The sequence below is a fragment of the Papilio polytes genome, unplaced genomic scaffold, assembly GCF_000836215.1.
Source record: "Papilio polytes unplaced genomic scaffold, Ppol_1.0 DF824135.1, whole genome shotgun sequence".
In the NCBI taxonomy this organism is placed as follows: Eukaryota; Metazoa; Arthropoda; class Insecta; order Lepidoptera; family Papilionidae; genus Papilio; species Papilio polytes.
In genome coordinates, this window is record NW_013525069.1 from 1,544,559 (window position 1) to 1,563,764 (window position 19,206).

The following is a 19,206-nucleotide window of genomic DNA, read 5'->3' on the forward strand; positions in this document are numbered from 1 at the left end:
AATTAATAATCTATAATAAATAATTTGTTGCGTTTTAAAATTACATCTTTATTAATCAGTTAATAATGATTATAAAGAAAAAACTTTTCTAACATTTTAATATACTTATAGTACCTTCAGTTAAATTCATATTTCACTGGAGTGAAGTTAGTTTCTTTGATGTAACGCTCATAAAAGTGTTACAAAAATACAAGAGACAGCTTATTAAGTAAGAAAGTAACTTGACAATGTCTCATGAAGTTTTAAGCAGTTTAGTTATAAAAGCGGTTTTTCTTTATTTTTTTCAAATAATCTTTTGAGTTAATATTAAAATTGTTTCACATGTGAATATATTGCGTGTCTAAAGTTGTGGACGCAAGTGAGCGAGACAGACGTATACGAATACATCAAGTGCGAAAGAGATAGAAAATGTCTCTCGACTCCTGCGGTTGTTTTGAGCTATTTGTTTTTGTTGCCAACTTCAAATAGTTTGTTGTCGCGTTTTATGAAGCTAAATTCACTCCGGTCAAATAAAAATTATGATTTACATTATATTAAATACTATAGTATATCTTATATTTAATATTGTTACAATTAATAATATTTTTTTTAACAATAAATTCGGTTTTTAATTCATTTTGTGTATATTCGATATAATTCCTTCCAAAATAACAAATAGAATACAAAAATTGCATTAGCGAGTTTTAGAAACAATTTTTAACTTTCAATTGCATTGTTTTCCTTCTGAATTAGTAGAATTTTTATTCACTTTTCACTTAAAAACATGAACAAATATTCTTTTAATAATCAGGTAAAACAATATTAAAACCTCTGTCATTTAATTACTTTGGCTTTATAAATGTAAACATTTTGTGAAAGTAATCAGGTTATTATTAATATATTGTACTGTGAGGAAAATGACTTCATAGTCTTACATATTATTTATATAGCCTCGATATAAATATTGAAATACAATTCAAAATGTATAGAAAAAACATCTATAAAGGCACATACGAAAATAGAGCACCTCGTTTCCTATTTTTTATGTAACAAATCAAAATCAATTATTTTCGGTAAATTTTCTTATAATCTAACTTTCTGTTGGTCTCATTTTTAAAATATCCTATTATAATTATAACTACAGACATTTAAAATTAAAGGAAGTAAAATACTGCGAAAAGTTCTTTTAAAAATCAGCCTCCAAACAGTGAAAATATATAATAATTAAAACGAATAGCACAGATAATAAATGATAACCCTCTATGGGAAAGCTACTCTGTGCGTTATGATAAAAACAACTAAATAAAAATCTCTAAGTGTAATTACACTGTGCCGAGAGATATATAAAACAGACAAAAGTCTTGAGAAACTGGATTTTTTCTTAATACGCCTCTGTGACTACTCTATGGTTTCTTGTAAGTCTTTGTTAATCTTACTAATATTATAAAGAGGAAAGATTTGTATTTTTGGATGTATTGTAACATCAAAAACTACTGGACGAATTTCACTATTAAAAATGTATTATCACTGAATGTAACATAAGTTATATATTTTATTTAAGGCAGGTAAAGTCGCGAGCAACAGTACTCTATACAAATGTCTGTTCCTTCATAAGTGCAGAATTTTATTTGATGATGCCTCTGTTATTAACTACTCTGTGGAAACTGTTTAGTAACCTTAGTATGTATGGAAGCTACGCCTGCGGCATCCTGCACTGGCTGCAGTCCTCCATGCCGTCGCTGAACTCCTCGATCTGCAGCGTCATCTCGAAGAAGTTGTACTTCTCGTGCACCAGCCGTGTCGCCTCTTCTAGAACCTTCTGCGGGCTGACGCCGCTGCCTGTAATACAACAAATTCAATAATTAATATCAGCCTTTATAAAAAGACTAAATAATGTGCGGATTATACTAGGCCAGTACAGTTGGTCAGTAGCGTTTAATAACTGGACTGTCAATCAAATGGCATATTTGGAACGCTAACTGGCGCCAGTAAGTCCATACAATCTATGACTATCGCAACTGGCCAATTGTACTTGTCAAGTGTAATGGCATAATAGATATCATCGATCAAAAAAAGTAATAAAAAAGTTGACATTTAGTGAGTACGTATGCTTCGGTGGCTCAGTGGTTTAAGCACTTGACTCGTAATCTACAGGTCTTAGATTCGAATCCCGCTGTACCAATGTGATTTTTGATTTTTCGAATTTTCATATGTACATAATTTACCCGAAGTTCTTACGGTGAAGGAAAACATCGTGATGTCTGCACATATGGGAGTAAAAATTAAAAGATATGCGTGAAGTCAACCTGCAGTGCAGTTACCACTTAGGTGATGTGAAGTGGTGTGGGGTCGTGTGAGGTCGTGCGAGGTGGTGCGAGGTGGTGTGGGGTGGTGTGGTATGGTGTGGTGTGAGGTGGTGTGGGGTGGTGTGAGGTGGTGTGGTGTGGTGTGAGGTGGTGTGGGGTGGTGTGAGGTGGTGTGAGGTGGTGTGAGGCGGTGCGGGGTGGTGTGGTGCGAGTACGCACGTATGGCGAGGTGCGCGGAGAGCGCGGTCTTGTCTAGCGAGAGCGCCCACATGCGCAGGTTGTGCACGCGCTGCACACCCGGCAGCGACAGGAACGTGTTGGCCACCTCCTGCCACACCGCACAATATATACACACCTTTATCTTTTATCAATAAAGCGTAAACACACAATATTTTTAATAAAAAGCCCTACACTTCCATCATCCTTTAGGCTATATATTTTCACGCTATTAAACTTAGGGGGTAAATAAATTGGAAAATAACCGCCCTTTGGGAAAGGGACCATAAACTACAAGCTGCCAACATTAGGGAAGTAAGGTTATTACGGTAACGATAATTTTGACATTTGCTTTTGACAAATGTAAACAAAAAGATAAAGTTTTTATAATATCATGCAGATGAAACCGCACGAGAACAGGCAGTACTATTATAATAACTGGTACAACATATCGTGCTGGCCTTTTTCTTTGCGTCGCTTTCTGTGTATTAAAAGTAACGCATCTGCAATTACTGTTGTCTATGGGCAACGATCACTTCGCTATATTGGCGAATTTCACAATGTATTTTGTACTATAAGTTTAATAGACTATGCGTTAATCCAGTTGTAACAAAGTTTAATGTATGGATTTAACATACAAAAGTAATATTTAAATCGTAAATTCAACTATAAAATTGAACCAGTAAACAGACCTGGAAGTCGAGTCCTCGCGGGGAGCCCTCCATCAGCACCAGCAGCGTGTCCTTGATGATGTTGAAGGTGGTGATGAGCACCAGCACGGAGAACAAGAATGTGCAGATCGGGTCCACCAGGTTCCACTCCGGCTAAAGAATAACAAAACAGAAACGATTATTTACTGACTAGTGTTAAGAAAAAATTAAAAATAAAGTAATTTTATTAATTTTCCCCTTGGGCAGGGGACTGGCGTCCAAACTAGGGTGGCGTCCTATGTTGGATCACCAGGAGCCCGACCCACAGACCACAATGAATCTTATAATAATAAAAATAAATAAGTATGTACAGAATGTAAAGAAAACGAAAAAGAAATTAAAATTAATTAATGATTATATGAGGTGATGGTGGGTAATGTGTAATGTGTAGTGTTAAGAAGGATTGGCGCATCACTACATTATTGGCATATACGTCCCGTCCCTATCTGACAGCTGTCAATGTCATTCTGACGTATTAGAATAGCGCGCCATTCTGGCGGCAGTGGTCTGAGTGTTTGATTTAATTACGTTGCTGCAGTTATATTAATGTTCTTTTAAAACTGGCTATCGCCCGGGAATCCGCTCGCGTGGAAACTTTAAAAAAAATAAGCAAACCAGGTGTTCTTCTAGACTATCCTTTAGAGGTATGCTAAATTTAAAAATTTAAACTTCCGCATGTTTAACATTTTTTTTACATATATAGGATTGTGATTCAACATCGAGCTCAAAAGATTCTTTAATGTTACTTTACTTAGGTTTTATCAGTCTTTTTGGCTCTATAACCAACTGTATCTATTTCTGTGATTGTCTTGGCGTGGTATAGGCGCGTTATGAGGAGGAATGAATCGCATATAACAAGAAGGATGTTAGTTATGAGTGTGATATACCGAGAGAGTGATATGACGTACGATATGTGGACAAAAACCTGTAACGCCATTACTGGAGTAGGATAAGGAGGTATGTATGTAGATGTGTGAAATGTGTGAAGGTTCAGGCGTGTCGAGGTCACCTTGAAGTATATGACGAGCGCGGCGACGAGCACGCCGAAGCTCTGCAGGAAGTCCCCGAGCACGTGTATGAAGGCGGCGCGCACGTTGATGTTCTCGGTGTGGGCGTGGCCGTGCGCCCCCGCCCCCGCCCCCGCCCCCGCCCCCACCGCGTGCGAGGACGCACTCTCCGCGTCAGAGTCCGTATTCCTCTCCTGAAAACAATTTAGAATAGAATAGAATGTATATTGCAACATAGGAAGAGGACATTTCCACTTCCTATGCGTCTCCTCCACCGTCAAATCCACTTTTCCTTCCCACCCTCTCCGCTTAAGAAAAGGGTAGAAAGGGAAAGGGATTAAAATTAGGCCTCCGGCACCACACTCATCAGATGAAACGCGGAATTGCTTCCACTTCACGCCTGTTTTCTGTGTGGTCGTGGTATTACACCGGACGAGCCGGCGCAATCGTGCGAAGATGTTAAAGCGGGCTCTACCACTGTGAATACTGACGACATATCTAGGTGTTAGTCGCGACTCAACCCCGTTAAAATAAAAAATATAGCCTATATTACTCAGTTTTAACATAGCTTTTTAATGGTGCTAGAACTCAAAAATTGGTCCAGTAGTTTTTGAGTTATTTTAATATATACAATAATCCAAAAATACACACACATAAAATAAAAAGATATCAAATAAGCAAACTATTATGTTAATTAATGAAAACAACAACATTTGAACAATTTAGAAAATCTTCAGAAACTAACAGCTATATTTAGTCACCGCTTACCTTATTGTTAAGTACGGGGTTGGTGCCGCCGTGTGTGTGCCCGTGCCCACCGTGCGAGTGTCCGTGCTGGTGCAGCGTCAGACCCATTCTGCAAACACGAGAGCATTCATCATCACCAGATTACTACGTATCAGATACGGGCTGACGTATCAGATACGTAGCACTAAGAAGTTTAGAGTCTACCCTAAGTGGCGACTAGGAATTAATGAACCGCGCTGGCCCCATACAAATTGACTTCACATATCTTTGGATTTCTTCACCGACATGTGCCGAAAGTCGAATAAATTATGTGCATGTTAAATTCGAAAAAACGAAAATCAAATACAAATGTGATTTATGTACAAACATAGCGAGATTCGAACCCAAAACCTGTGGAGAAGTCTTGTTTTCAAACCCCTGTGCCACAAACGGTCACATTAGACATTAGATTAAGTAATATCTCTCAAGTAAGAAAAAAGTTTTTTTTTTCTTTTGTAAAATAGTTGCAAATCGGATTAGATTTTAGGTGCATTATGTTGTTATTCCTAAACATTGTTTTGCTGCATTTGTACTCATTATAGTGCACTCCCGATGGGTTACCAATTCTTGTTACTTTATAAAGACGTTTATGTAAGTTAATTAATAAATAAAAAAATGAAGTGTTGTCCATACATAAGGTTAACTGCAACACCGACTGCGGAGGTGATGAGCATAACGGTGGCATCAATCTCGAAGGTGTTGTATATGACGCGCTGCACCGCCATGTACACCAGCACGCCGGTCACCACCCAGATCAGCAGCACCGACGTCAGCGCACCTATCACCTCCGCGCGGTACCAACCGAACGACATCCTACAAACACACATCGTTTTTATTCATAACTAAAAACGCTTGACCACGATTCCACCTAAACTGAACTAACTGAAGTCGAAGGATGGATCACACTACAACCGGCAACCAAGCTAATTTAAGTCCTTACTTTAGATGGGAAGAAAGGGAAATAGGATGTAACGGAAGAGAAGACGCACAGGATTTGGTGCCGGAGGCTCAATTTTAGTCCCTTTCCGTCCACCTTTTTCTTTAAGAGAAGTATGGATGGGAAAGTGGATTTGACGGTGGAGGAGACGCATAGGATGGGGAAATATCCTCTTTATGTGCTTCTCCTCCTTCGTCGATTTATGGTAAGCAACGCATCTGTAATTAGGGATGTCTACGGGCAGCGGTCGCTTCGCCATTTTGGCAGATTTAGGTGGCCGCTTGCTCGTTTGCCACTTTTTTGGATAAAAAAAATAGAATGAGGGTATGTCCTCTTTCTGTACATCCCCTCCTTTATAGATCAAAGGTAGGCTATGCAACTGCAATCGCAAATATCTATGGACATCGATTACGCTATATCGGCGAATTCTAGTGGCCGCTAGTTTTTGCCACCTTATGATATAAAAACTTTATTCGCCCCCCCTACTATATTTTTTTTTAATTCGGTCGAGTTCTAGTTGAAGTTCGTATATTTGACTTACTTTCTTGTCGCTGGCCTGCTGGCGACCCACAGCGAGAACAGTGAGATCATAAAACTCGCGAAGTCTGTGAGTAAATGCGCCGCGTCCGTCGCTATCGCCAGGCTGTTTGATATGTACCCACCTACAAGAATACGTTTACGATACAGGGTGATTCTTTACGGACAGAGCTTGTGATCTGTTAGTTAAGAATCGACCTGTATATCGGCCTCTACTGCGTATAATACGTCATACATTAGTAAAAACTGCTAAAGAACCACTCTATCTGGGGGTTACGTAACGTCATCCAGACCGAGATTCCAGTAGTTTCCTTGTCATTATCTTCACCACGTTCACTTTATCTTACTATACCATTAACTTGTATCTTTCTTTATAAAGATTGCCTTTGTTATGTTATTGATGACCTAACAATAACTTATAAGTAACTTGTAATACAACAATACACGAGCCGGTCCAAACAATTAGGTTTACGATTACGGTTCCTGAATAAGACATTGTTTTAAATCGAGTAACAATAATCGATTAGGTCAAGCGTTGCCGAATGCATTGGTGTGATACACAATTGTATTTGATAACTAGCTTTTCCCATGTGGGTTCATCTGCATGAAATTATAAAAAAAAATATTTTATTGTTTACATTTGTTAAATTCTCAAAATACCAACTACCTTAGTATGGCAATTTTTCCTTGATGTTGGCAGCAGCTTATGGTCTCTTTCCCACATTAGGGGTTTTTAACCAATTTATTACCCCTAAGTTTAATAGCCTGAAAATATATAGCCTAAAGCATGACGTAAGTGTAGGTGTTTTATTAAAGAACATCCAAAAATATGCTGTAATTGCTGACATCTTACGCCACAAAGAAGTGTGTGTTTACGCTTTATTATATTAGTATAGATAGAGAAATTCTGTAGAATTCAAATCAGTTAAGATAAGCTCTCACGTTAGTATATGTCTTCTTTGTTATAAAAATGTCAGCAATCACATATTTTTGAATAATCATATTTTATAATCCCACACTAACACGCTTTAGCTATATTTTTATGCTATTAAACTTAGGGGGTTTATAGATTTAAAAAAAAATCTGCGAGAAAGATTCAAAAACAAGTTAATATCAGCAAGGAATCATGGTTGCCATGGTTACCTAAGACAATAGCAAGGGCCTTTGTCATTAGAGCATTTAATTTTTGTCAATTTAAAGTATTACGGAATCTAAACAATAAAATAAAGTTTTCAATGTCATGCGGATGAAGCCGCATAACAGCCAATAAGCAATAAGATAAGATGCAACCGTTATTCATGAAGGTTACTCAGACAAGACAGCAAACATCCTGTATATTTTATTCAGTTTCAACGCGGTAAGATGTTGCAATTTAAATACTGGTGTTACAATGTGGTACTTACCGACAATTTCTCCTATCATAAATATAACGCAGAGTATACTCGCGATGATGAGTTTTCTCCGCGCTCGTTTGTCTATGTCTTCGTTCCGAGATCTATGGCAATGTCCTGGAAAAAAAAAAGGTTTTCTTACTGTTTAATAATCAGAAATACCGATGGCTTGTGAAAGGCAGATGTACTAACATTTGCACAGCCCTGACATTCTCCATTGTTCGGACGGGAATAACTCACGACTTCAGCGGTATTTATGTTTCCAATACGATATAAAGATGTCAATGACAGTACCGGATTGGTTGAAAATTGTCAATGGCTACAAAGGTAGAGGAAGACCGAAGTATGGATGGATTGTGTGAAAGAAGAATTCAGATATGACGGCTGATAAAAATGTATGGAAGAACAGCATTTTGTGCCGATCCTCCATAGGCATAGGGGTGAATGATTAATTCCAATGCTGAGTAGGCAATAGACAATAACATTTGGCGTGTGTAGTGAAGTTGGTAATATAATGAATACTGACTATCGGCATCAGTGATGCTGCCGTTGCGGTGGCCTGAGCCTTCAGGGTCCGTCTCTGTGCGCTCGATGACCGCACAGCAGCCGGTGCTAGGGTTGCCATGCACGCAATAGATGACGCGGCGGCCTCGTGCTGGCGTGCCTGTGCCAGTGCCGTACGACGCCTTTCCATCTTTGAAGCTGCAAAAACATTATTAAACTTTTATCCTATTGTATAGACATAAGAGATTTTAATGGTTAAAGGTATTAGTCGTTTTCGAAGATTCTGAAGACGTTTTCTTTATGTATAATCAAGTATGGGTTGAAAGCATTATGTTTATATTTGTAAGAACGGAATAATTCAAAGCATAAAGGCGATGTCTATTTCATCGCTGCACAGCAATTCACGATTCTATGGATTTTAGGGCTGTCACTGTCACAAACAGGCTTTGTTTAACATATTAAACTTTAGATTGTAATTGTATTTAAGGATGTACAAAGTGTAGGTTAACTGCAAGATAAAAATTGTATGCTAAGAACTGTGAAGCAGTAGGGTTACCTCACAATTTCATTGACATCAAAATACTAAATAGTGTCAGCCCTAGTCGCATTGATGTTGGTGGTACGTAGGCCGACTGGACTATCTAACTAAATTACCGTGTTTACAGCAACACGAGGCAGTATAATAACATTACAAATTGAATTTGATAAGATAATCTGTTTGTTTGAACAGTAGACGAATAAAAATACGAACATAGACAGTAGTCGTAATTATTATTATTATTGTGTTAGGTGCGTTGAATCATAATAACTAAAATGTATATTAAAAAGATACAGCACAAAGATAGAGCACAAAGAAAAGACAAAAACCTAGACAGACAAAATTTGTAAATGCATTTGGCACGTTTTTTTCTAATAGCATTGTAATTGCAAACAAAGGTTCCGTTATAAAACACAATGAGCAATGTTCAGTGCAATCCGGTCATCCTAAGATTGAGCATATAATTATCATATATTAAAAACATAATCTATTCTTAGGTTATTAACCCATCAAGAAATCAAACGACGACTAATATCTTGGATTACTTTTGCACCAAAAAAATCAGGTATATTCCCAAATCGACACTTAACTTAAATATTAAGAAAAATCAGCACCGAGACAAAACTAAGTGACCATTAAAAAGGCTTTTTCCACTGTTTTGTATCTAGATGAAATTAGGAACGGATGTAGACTACTGTCTGGAATAACCTTATTATTATTCGCGAGGTTCTTTTTGAATACCGCGAGAAGGGTTCGAGGCAAATTCTAGTTACTGAAAGGACATTAATATAACTGTAACTAGCGTAATTAACTAAAAACACTCAGAGCCAATGATTCCGCCAGGATGGCGCGCTATTCTAATGACATTGACAGCTGTCAGATAGGGATGCGACGTCTATGCCGACAATCTAGTGTTGGGCAATCCTACAAAGCAGTACCAGTTTTTTTCTTAACATTATGTATTATTTTCTACTTACTGCATTAGCCGGTTTTGTCAAATAACTAACAACGGGAGCAATGACAGCTCTGAACAAGTGACGGCTGTACAATGATCGTACATTTTGAATTCGTCTCAAGAGTATTAAGAGCCGGTTAAGTGGCACTTATGTGTTACGAGATTACATTGTTTTGTCTGCGCGTAGCTAATTTTGTTAAGTAAATTATATACAATGAAAGTAGCAGGTTATTAACAGATTAAACTTTTAACTACTTTAAAGTTCTTTTCATCTGTACTAATGTTATAAAGAGGAAAGATTTGTATTTTTGTATGTATTCAAAAAACTCAAAAACTACTAGGCCTATTTTAAAAATTCTTTCACCGTTACAAAGGTAATTTATCTGTGAGTAACATAGGCTATATTTTTTTTAACTTCACGCGGGCAAAGTGGCGAGCAACAGCTAGTATTAAATGAGCCGAAATATTAAAAAAATATCAATAAATTGATTTGAAGTTACAAAACTGCAAAATGTACACACTGCCCACAGAACCCTAATTTTTGACCGACTTCCCAAAAGAAGGAGGTATTGTCTGTATGCTTTTTATTGCAGTGTACTTTAACAAATTATGCAATAATAAATAATTAGTCTCAACGCCGATCGAGAAATAACTACATACATATTATACTATCTTATCTAATCAAGACCTCAGGACCTTGTGCATTTTAACCGATTGGTGACAATTTAACTATAGTACATTTTATTCCTAAAGGTATGTTCAGCATATGTTATCAGCTCCTGGTATCTCAATTTTTGTTATTAGAGCGAGATGAATATATACGTTTGTTATAAGTGTGACAGAGAAAGGATATGCTGCGTACAATCTTCGAATCAGAGGGTCTACCATGAACATTTTTGTAGTACGAGATTTGTTGGTGTACTTTTCGCCCGAAAACTGCACATTTCTAAATACAAATTTTGTTGATGATGTGACAAAAACGTTCTCACGAATGTTCATAATAAGTCATTTTTACATCAAAATTCGTAGGATCAATACGGTACAACAAAGGTCGTGTAATGGTCATTTATCAACCGTATGAATTTGTTAATTCATTTTCACAATTAATGTTACCAACTTATTAGTATAATAGTGTACCAACCCACCAAAAATAGTATTCTAGATATTAAAAAAATGTATGCCAAGGATATTGCTTGTCGGTAGGATTTAGAGTACGAAAAAACATAATAATGTCATAACAATAGTTATCAGTGTATGTTGTAATAACGTTTTATTATCAGATATTAAAACATGATTAGCAACTTTTTTAATTTACTGGGTTATTACACAAATATTTTTTAGCATTTCTTGCCTTTCCTAACATAGGTAAGTGAAGTTTTTTCTACATGGTAACACCGTGACATTGAAAATTCTATTGAGTCAAACTCAACCGCAATTCAGCTATATAAATGTGATAATATTCCGTACAAAAAAACATTTTCTCACGATATTGTAAGACCTTGGTTCAATAATAATTCTACAGAATACGTGCAAACCAATAAATCTTAGACCTAAAAGTGTTATCAGACAAAAATTGGACGAACAAGATATAAATAGTTGCCTCAATACGTTAGAAAAAAAATAGAAAAATAAATCGCTCCGGGTGTTTTTTTTAATTTTTTTTTATAATAAAACGGGTCAATGGAGCTGCGAGAACAAAGAGGTGGTCAACGACGCCTATGGAGATTCGCAACACCAGAGGAACTACAGATGCGTTGCTGGCCTTTGAAGAAATATCCAAAGTACCAGCGCTAAACTTAGGGCGGTGGATAGTAAGTCACATATCCCTAAGGCATAGTAAAATAATCGCCGAAGAACTCGCGAACAGGGCATTGGATAGTGTTAAATCCGGTATTGAATATTTATTTCTTGATAAGGTATTACAATGAATTCTCTGTTACTATCGACGCACGTTTAACCCTATTTCCTGTCGTCTTCGCCGTTGCGGCGACGCGGTCACTCAACTTTTTATGTCGAAAAACAACTGCCACCGGTTATCTGATAACACGGTTGTAATATTTTTATTGCCTTATCTACTGATAAGTAAAAATCGGTGCCTATCAATTTGATCATAGAGTATTCGGATCATAGAAGCACTTAATGTAAATGGATGATTATTGTCTGTCCTCTATACTCGTATAATAAAATTGGAGTGTCTATTTGTGATATCAGAGGAGGTTTCAGGAAGATGATGTATTTGCGTTGCTGATAACAAAAATCATATTTTTTTTTTATCCGCGTTTGTTTCGGGTAATCCCCGAAACGGCTGAGCCGATTCCGACCGGACTTTTACTGAAGGGTAGCCGACATAGACGGGCATATTACAGGCTTTTTTTTCTTAACATTACGTGGATTAAGTCGCGGGTAACAGCTAGTTTTAATTATATTACCGTGATATAATTTAAATAATGGGTCTATAATAATTTACTACTCTGTGGTAATATGTTTTGTTAATGGGAGTTCAAGTGAATTATCTGTTGCTTTATCGATATTAGTGTATCTCGTAAGTGTTGCTTTTCAACAACGTTTTACATTATCTGCCATCGACATTGTCACACACAGAAACCACTTGTAGTTTTAATTATTTCAAAAGCTTAATCACATACACATACTTAGTTTGAAAAATTATGACCCACTAGATTATAGCCGCGACTCCGTCCGCGTGGAATTAAAGAAACAAAAGTGTGTTCTTCCAAACTATCGGATACATCTATTCTAAATTTCATCGAAATCTGTTAAGCCATTAAGGCTACAAACTCTTACAAACATCCATCTAAACTTTCGCATTTATAATATTAGTATGATCTTTTGAAATCCTTATGGGATACAATTTTAACCATTCTGTGCTCTGTGAACATTTTACTCAGGCAGTAAAAGTTATGTATCACAAATTACACGTTTTACGAGTTTCAAAAATTCATATATATTCGAGTTTGTTGGTTTTTTCAAATTGTGGTAATCATTTTTAAACTTTCATTAACAAAGTTAATGTTCATAACTTCGTTGCAATCTTGATAAAACGAATAGGAAAACAGAATTACAATGGGATTTAAATCAAGAAACTTATGGCTAAGACGAAAATTAGTTTACCTTACTGAAGTGCTTATGCTATTAACAAATGTAACTACGAGAGAAAAACATAAATATGTTTCAAGGAAAGTATTCTGTCAATTTCTACTGGAGATCATACAACACCACGAGTTCTGTTTGCCTTAAAAAGCACTAAAAGTTAGCGACAGTCTAATGTAGATAAAAAAATGTATTTGGCTTGCCATTGAAATTACAGTGCATAATAATTTCATAACCAATGCGTCGCAACAATTGCACTCAATGCATCGATGGCCTTGCCAAGGTCAGATTGCATTGACGCGTTCGTCATAGGTTTGGGTAAGCGACTGTAAAGTTTGACATTTTTCGGCTATCGTACATCACGCAATGCTTTTTCAATGTTAATAACCGTTCCTTTTAGAGTAATGTATTATTTTAGATTGTATGTTCTTAGATCTCGGTGAAGTTTGGTATATAGAACATAGACTGGGAGAACACACAACTACCTATCTACGAAGTCGCGGACAACAGATCGTTTTATTTTATTGTATTGGGGAATTATTAACTATAGCTATACTTTTGATATAATCATCAATTTTAGCAGAGAAGTATTTTGGGATAAATATGTTAAGCGAGATGACGGTGGCCTATTTTCTAGTCCCTTTTTGCGGGTAGCAATTATAAAGCGCATGAAAAATTTGCTGTATGATAACAATGTGTTCTAGCTGATCCCATTCATCCGCATGAAATTATACAAAAAATCATTTTAATGTTCACAATTGTCAAATTATCAATTGCAAATGTCAAAATGACATGACATGATATCAAACCATGGCAACCTTGCTTCCTTGATGTTGGCAACAAATTATGGTCTCTTTCCCACATCATGGCTTTTATCCAAAATATTTACCCCTAAGTTAAACGGCGTGAAAATATATAGCCTAAAGCATGACGTAAGTGTAGGGATTTTTATTAAAAAAAATTTTAAAAATATGCTGTAATTGCTGACATCTTATTCACCAAAGAAGTGTGTGTTTACGCTTTATTATAATAAGTATAGATAATACAGATACACCTATATTGTTGGATTTGAATATGAAAAGACAATGTGTCTCTTATCTTTTAGACAAATACATTTAACCTAAATTTAATAGTCTGTAATAATAGTGAGAAATGAAATCGAGTCGTCTGTTTATTTGAATATAACTTTGGTAATGCATTCACGCTTTCTGATTTTATCATGACTTTCTCATGAGGGTCTTGGAGAAGCAATGGCACACACATAGACTGAGACGATATAAAGAAGTCGAACGACAGAGGTCGGTAAAGGCACACTGACAGTGTTTACTGAATCAAACTGTACAGTGAAATCTGAACGTCTGTAGTAAGCTCTGAAAATTATTGTACATAAATAACAATAAACCCGACAGAATAGATCGATGCCAGTATCCTACAAAAGTATTTTAATATTGAGTTTAGTTAATTATGTTAAGAATTACATAAACATAATTATAATTTGTAAACTTACAGCACTAATGGTTTTTCTTCGTTCATTTCCCCGTAAAACATCCGAAAACAAATAAAAAAAAGTAACCACACACCCTAACAATCACTAATAAAACACTATCCGCAATAAATTATTTTTAAATGGCCAATCTTTTCATTAATTCCAGGCCAATATTCAAAACACACTGCACACGGAATGGTCTGAGAAATAAACAGCATTAATTAGCTACTAGACATGTCAAAGTGTGACGTTAATTTGACTAGTGCTAGTCACAGTCGATCCGCGAAGCAGGAAGCGGTACAAGTCAAGTCTGAGGACGCACTAAATCGAACCCATCGAATTTAATGTTATCTCCGAAGCGACTATCGCAGGGCGCTCCTTAACTTCACATTAGTTGATAAGGACACGATGCGCAAATACTACCGACTATATGATAAACATGGGGTGTTATTAAGATAGTTATCGATAAAATGTCACATTAAAAACATTGGTTGCGAATTCCTGGTTCCTATTAAACCGGACTCGAGCTGGGTTATTAATTTCCCCCATAGCGAGGTTACTTAAATAAACGATTTTATTTATTTGTGTCTAGCTATAAGATGTATAAAGTAAATAATATTATTTCTTAAGTAATCGACAATAATTAATGGATGCAATAAACCATTTTCCAACTTTCACACTTTATTAATTGCAGATTAAAAATCTGTTCTAATAACGTTATCTCATTATTATATCGAACGATACAGTAATAGACCCTGCGTTGATTCTATGCATGATATAAAGTCGCACATTACGTACATTAAATAGACGTATGACAATTATTTATGTCAGTAATAATTGAACATTTGCTCGTTTAAATTGAACAAAACAGTATTGCATATATGACATGTGGATGACGATGAAAAGACGTTTAAGTGCTAGCTTAATAAGAATAGGCTAAGTATTCATGAATTAAGACGATTTAAAAAAACTTTATACAAATCTACCGCGATATAAAATAACTGATTTTAAACGCTTCGAATTGCTGTAATTTGTAAACCTGTCTTAAAAATTCTAAGTTAAAAAAAATACAAACCAATAAACAGTTCAATACTCATGAAGAGTGTCAATTTGTATATACTTAGATATCAATGCTATTTCCAAGGAACAAATATAATTCTTCTTGGAATAGATTCAGTACCGGTAACGTAACTAACGGTTGTCAAGCGCTTCCATCCAATGATAATTGTAATGCAACTCTCATTGTAGTTATGACCTTTGTTGTACTGCATACAACATATGCTTAGTGATATCGAAGCAGAACACAACTGTATATACCTTTTTATCTATATCTATACTTCTATACTGTCATAATAAAGCGTTTACACATACTTTGTGGCATAGGATGTCAGCAAACACACCATATTTTTGAATAATTATTTTTTTAATAAAAAGCCCTACACTGACCACACGCTTTAGACTATATATTTTCACGCTATTAAATATTATTTATTAAACTTACTTACACGCTATTAATTAAACTTAGGGAGTAAATAAATTGGACAAAAACTTTCATGTCGGAAAGGGACCATAAACTACAAGCTGCCAACATTAGGAAAGCAAGGTTACTGTGGTAACAGTAAGACATTTGCAATTGAGAATTTGACAAATGTAAACAATGAAGTAACATTTTTCTAATTACACGCGGATGAAGTCGCACGGGAACAGCTAGTTGACTTTATAACATAGGTATTGTATTGCAACTACGACATTCAATGAAGAATTGAAATAACTAATAAACTACCACTGATCATCATAAGACATAAGTTGTTTTATGCGCGGTTTACACTTGGACAGTAGCGCAGGCCAAGCATGGATGGTCTCAATGGCGCCAGTGTTCACATCACACTACTTGAATGCCCAGTCCAGTTTCATCTTTAATCGGCGCTGACTGATATAATGGACGTCAACGTGGTCCACTTTTAAGAGCGGGCGCAGAACTTTGACTAAACTATCACATAACTGTTGTGCGATTGTCGATTGTTTCGCAGCCAATTCAACTGTTTAGTTGCACAACCAAGTCGAGTAGTGCGCACCTCCATATAAGCTGATAAAAATCAAAGCAAGACTGAACAACTTTTAAACGATATCCAATTGCAATGTATTTCAAATATGGAACACAAATAACCGTCTATTTCAGCTCAAATCTATTTAAATGAGCAGGATAGTTGACCGTTAGTGACACTAAACGTGTCGCATCCAATGGCAGAGATAAGGTGAGCAAACAGAAGTAAGCAGGATGTTGGCGAGTACTCAGTTATCTAAGACAAATATTTGACCAACGGTAGGTACTGGCCAGATTGGACTGAGTCCATTCATTAGTATTGTTATTTCATACCAGCGGTATATCCCGATTTCGCACGTGTTGAGATTTATATTTAAACATTAAAAAAATATGTGGTGCTTAATTTCGTTTTGTTTTTCATTATTTTTAACTAAATTAAATATGTACAGTCAACAAACTAACATTTTCAAAGTTAAGTAATTTTTGGTTGTCATGCGTATTTCCTTTTTTCTTAGGACCAAAAATATTCGTTTCACACATTCATATACGTTAAATAAATAAAATGAATATAGATGGTTATTGATACATTATATTAGATATATTATTACATACAGACATGGCGAAATAGTTACCTATGTTACGTAATTTCGAGAAAACACATAGTTTTTAATTTATTTTTAGTATTTCCTTATTAATACAAGTACTAATTTTATTTACCGTCTAGTTTTTTTTGTTAAAAAGGTGGTATTACTGTCTGTAGACTTTTACCCCAGATAATATACTATTGCGTAACACCGCTAATCTTTTTAATAGCGCCCATATTTAAAGATAAAAAAATTACATATGTAAACAAAGATTTTCCCACCGTTTCTGATACGAGAGTAACGCACATAAATGCTAATTAACATCTTTTCCAGCATGACGTCTTGAAAAAAAATATTTACAACTAGCTTTTGCCCAAGACTTCCGCGCGATTCAGAATACCTACTATCGTCGACTAGGTAAAGAATAAAAAAAAGTATTTACACATGCAGTTTACTTGAATATTAAAAAGTTATTTAAATATGTTTTTGTGTCAATGATAAATTATAACTAAACAAAAGTATGCATTCAGGGTTGGTGATAAGACAATGTGGTTAATAGTATGTTGCTGGGTCAATGCAAGAATAATTGAAAATGTATGCCAAATTGAAAAAAATAAATAAGGACATACATAGGTTTTACATAATTTACATAATTACATAAACAATAAATACGACAGCCATTTTAGCAAAAATGCAAAACCTGAAATTCCGACAATTTGTTTTTTTTTTGTAATTTTACAAATCGTACACCCCTAATATATCTTCGTAATGCAATTCGCTATAACGAGTAACGCAATCTGGAAACTTCGATTTGGAGTAGTGAGGAAAAATTAAAGTTGTAACTTTCTTGGCCTCTTGTACATTAAGAAATTGAACTAGAAATTTAAAAGGGTTTTAATTTAATAGGATATAATAAACTAGGATATATTTACTTCTTACTTTGACAATAATAATTAAACCAAAAATTAAAATGTTTCACCAAAAAATGTTTTACTAACTTCCCTGAATACCTAATACTGATTTAATATAAAAATATAGATAGAGTAAATAAAACTAAGACAGTTGTTATTAATACCTGTTTACAATATAAAGAAAAGAGATAAATCAAAAACATAATAATTGAAAACACATTTGAAAACATTATTATTACAACTTTCCATGTTTACAGTTAACCTTTCAACATAAACTGGCTAAATATAGTAATTATTTTCAAAAAATAATTAATTAGTACTTTCAATAATTAAATGGCTATTATTTTATCCATGTTTTTGTTTATTGTATTGTAAAAAATCCAAACACAAATATTGCAAGCACACTGCAATTCTTATTGGATAATTTTGAAGTTTTTTTTCTAGAAAATTCTATATCTGAGTTCAACCAATATTTTGAAAAAAGAATTACTTTTGACTTTGAATATTATAACAAAATGACAGCTCTGCTACTAGTCAAATAACAATTTTGTTTTATTAAATTAATTTCGAGGAAAGAAAAAATGGCCTTAGTTAATTAAATATTTTAAATGCTCCATTTTAGCAAAATGAAACATTTTGTGCTATTATTATATTTTAATTAACGCAGTACTAATACATTTAAAAAGTTAAGAATTGCCAAATGGATGGTTATTTTGTATATATAAAATTACTGGTAAAAAGTATTGAATAGTTAAACTTACTTGTTTATCGTCTGTGAACCTTGATTCATAATTTTGTTCTTGATTAGACAGCTGGGGGTTTCAGATTTATCCGTCACGTACTGTGCCTCCACATCTTCCAAGATCGCAGCTCGATCTGCATTTGTTTGGTTCAACTTATCACTAGACAAACTTTTAGACCTATACCTAGCGTTCAATGGAACTAATGTTTTATCACCGAATGTGCCACTCAAACCGTTCAATTTAGTGTCGTTTTGAAAATTATCGTTCATTATTTTAGATGACATCTCGAAATAAACAAACACAGCGCATGTACGCTAACGTCAACGTAATGTCAATCTTAACTTCGCCGAGCAACTGACGGTTGCGAGCAGAAACCGAACGTTTTGCCAGCGCCCGACGACGAATAAAACAAGGCTACTCGGCCGAATTAACAACAACACCGACACTTCGTTATATTTATTAAG

General features: G+C 35.2%; 1 protein-coding gene across 2 annotated transcripts; it reads right to left on the reverse strand.

Annotated features, from left to right (window-relative positions):
• Positions 1 to 1,534: 1,534 nt before the first annotated feature.
• On the reverse strand, positions 1,535 to 19,168 carry LOC106099365 (zinc transporter 2-like). Of its 2 annotated transcripts, none has more exons than XM_013277894.1 (10): positions 18,761 to 19,168; positions 8,396 to 8,571; positions 7,882 to 7,986; positions 6,483 to 6,603; positions 5,638 to 5,817; positions 4,987 to 5,074; positions 4,221 to 4,412; positions 3,194 to 3,325; positions 2,505 to 2,613; positions 1,535 to 1,818 (listed from the first exon to the last, which is right to left on the reverse strand). In XM_013277894.1, the coding sequence occupies exons 1-10, from the start codon at positions 19,024 to 19,026 to the stop codon at positions 1,673 to 1,675; spliced, it is 1,515 nt and encodes a 504-aa protein (XP_013133348.1). In that variant the 5' UTR covers positions 19,027 to 19,168; the 3' UTR covers positions 1,535 to 1,672. The 2 variants fall into 2 exon arrangements, with proteins under 2 accessions (XP_013133348.1, XP_013133349.1); XM_013277895.1 differs by lacking the exon at positions 18,761 to 19,168 and adding an exon at positions 14,482 to 14,763.
• Between the last annotated feature and the right edge of the window lie 38 nt (positions 19,169 to 19,206).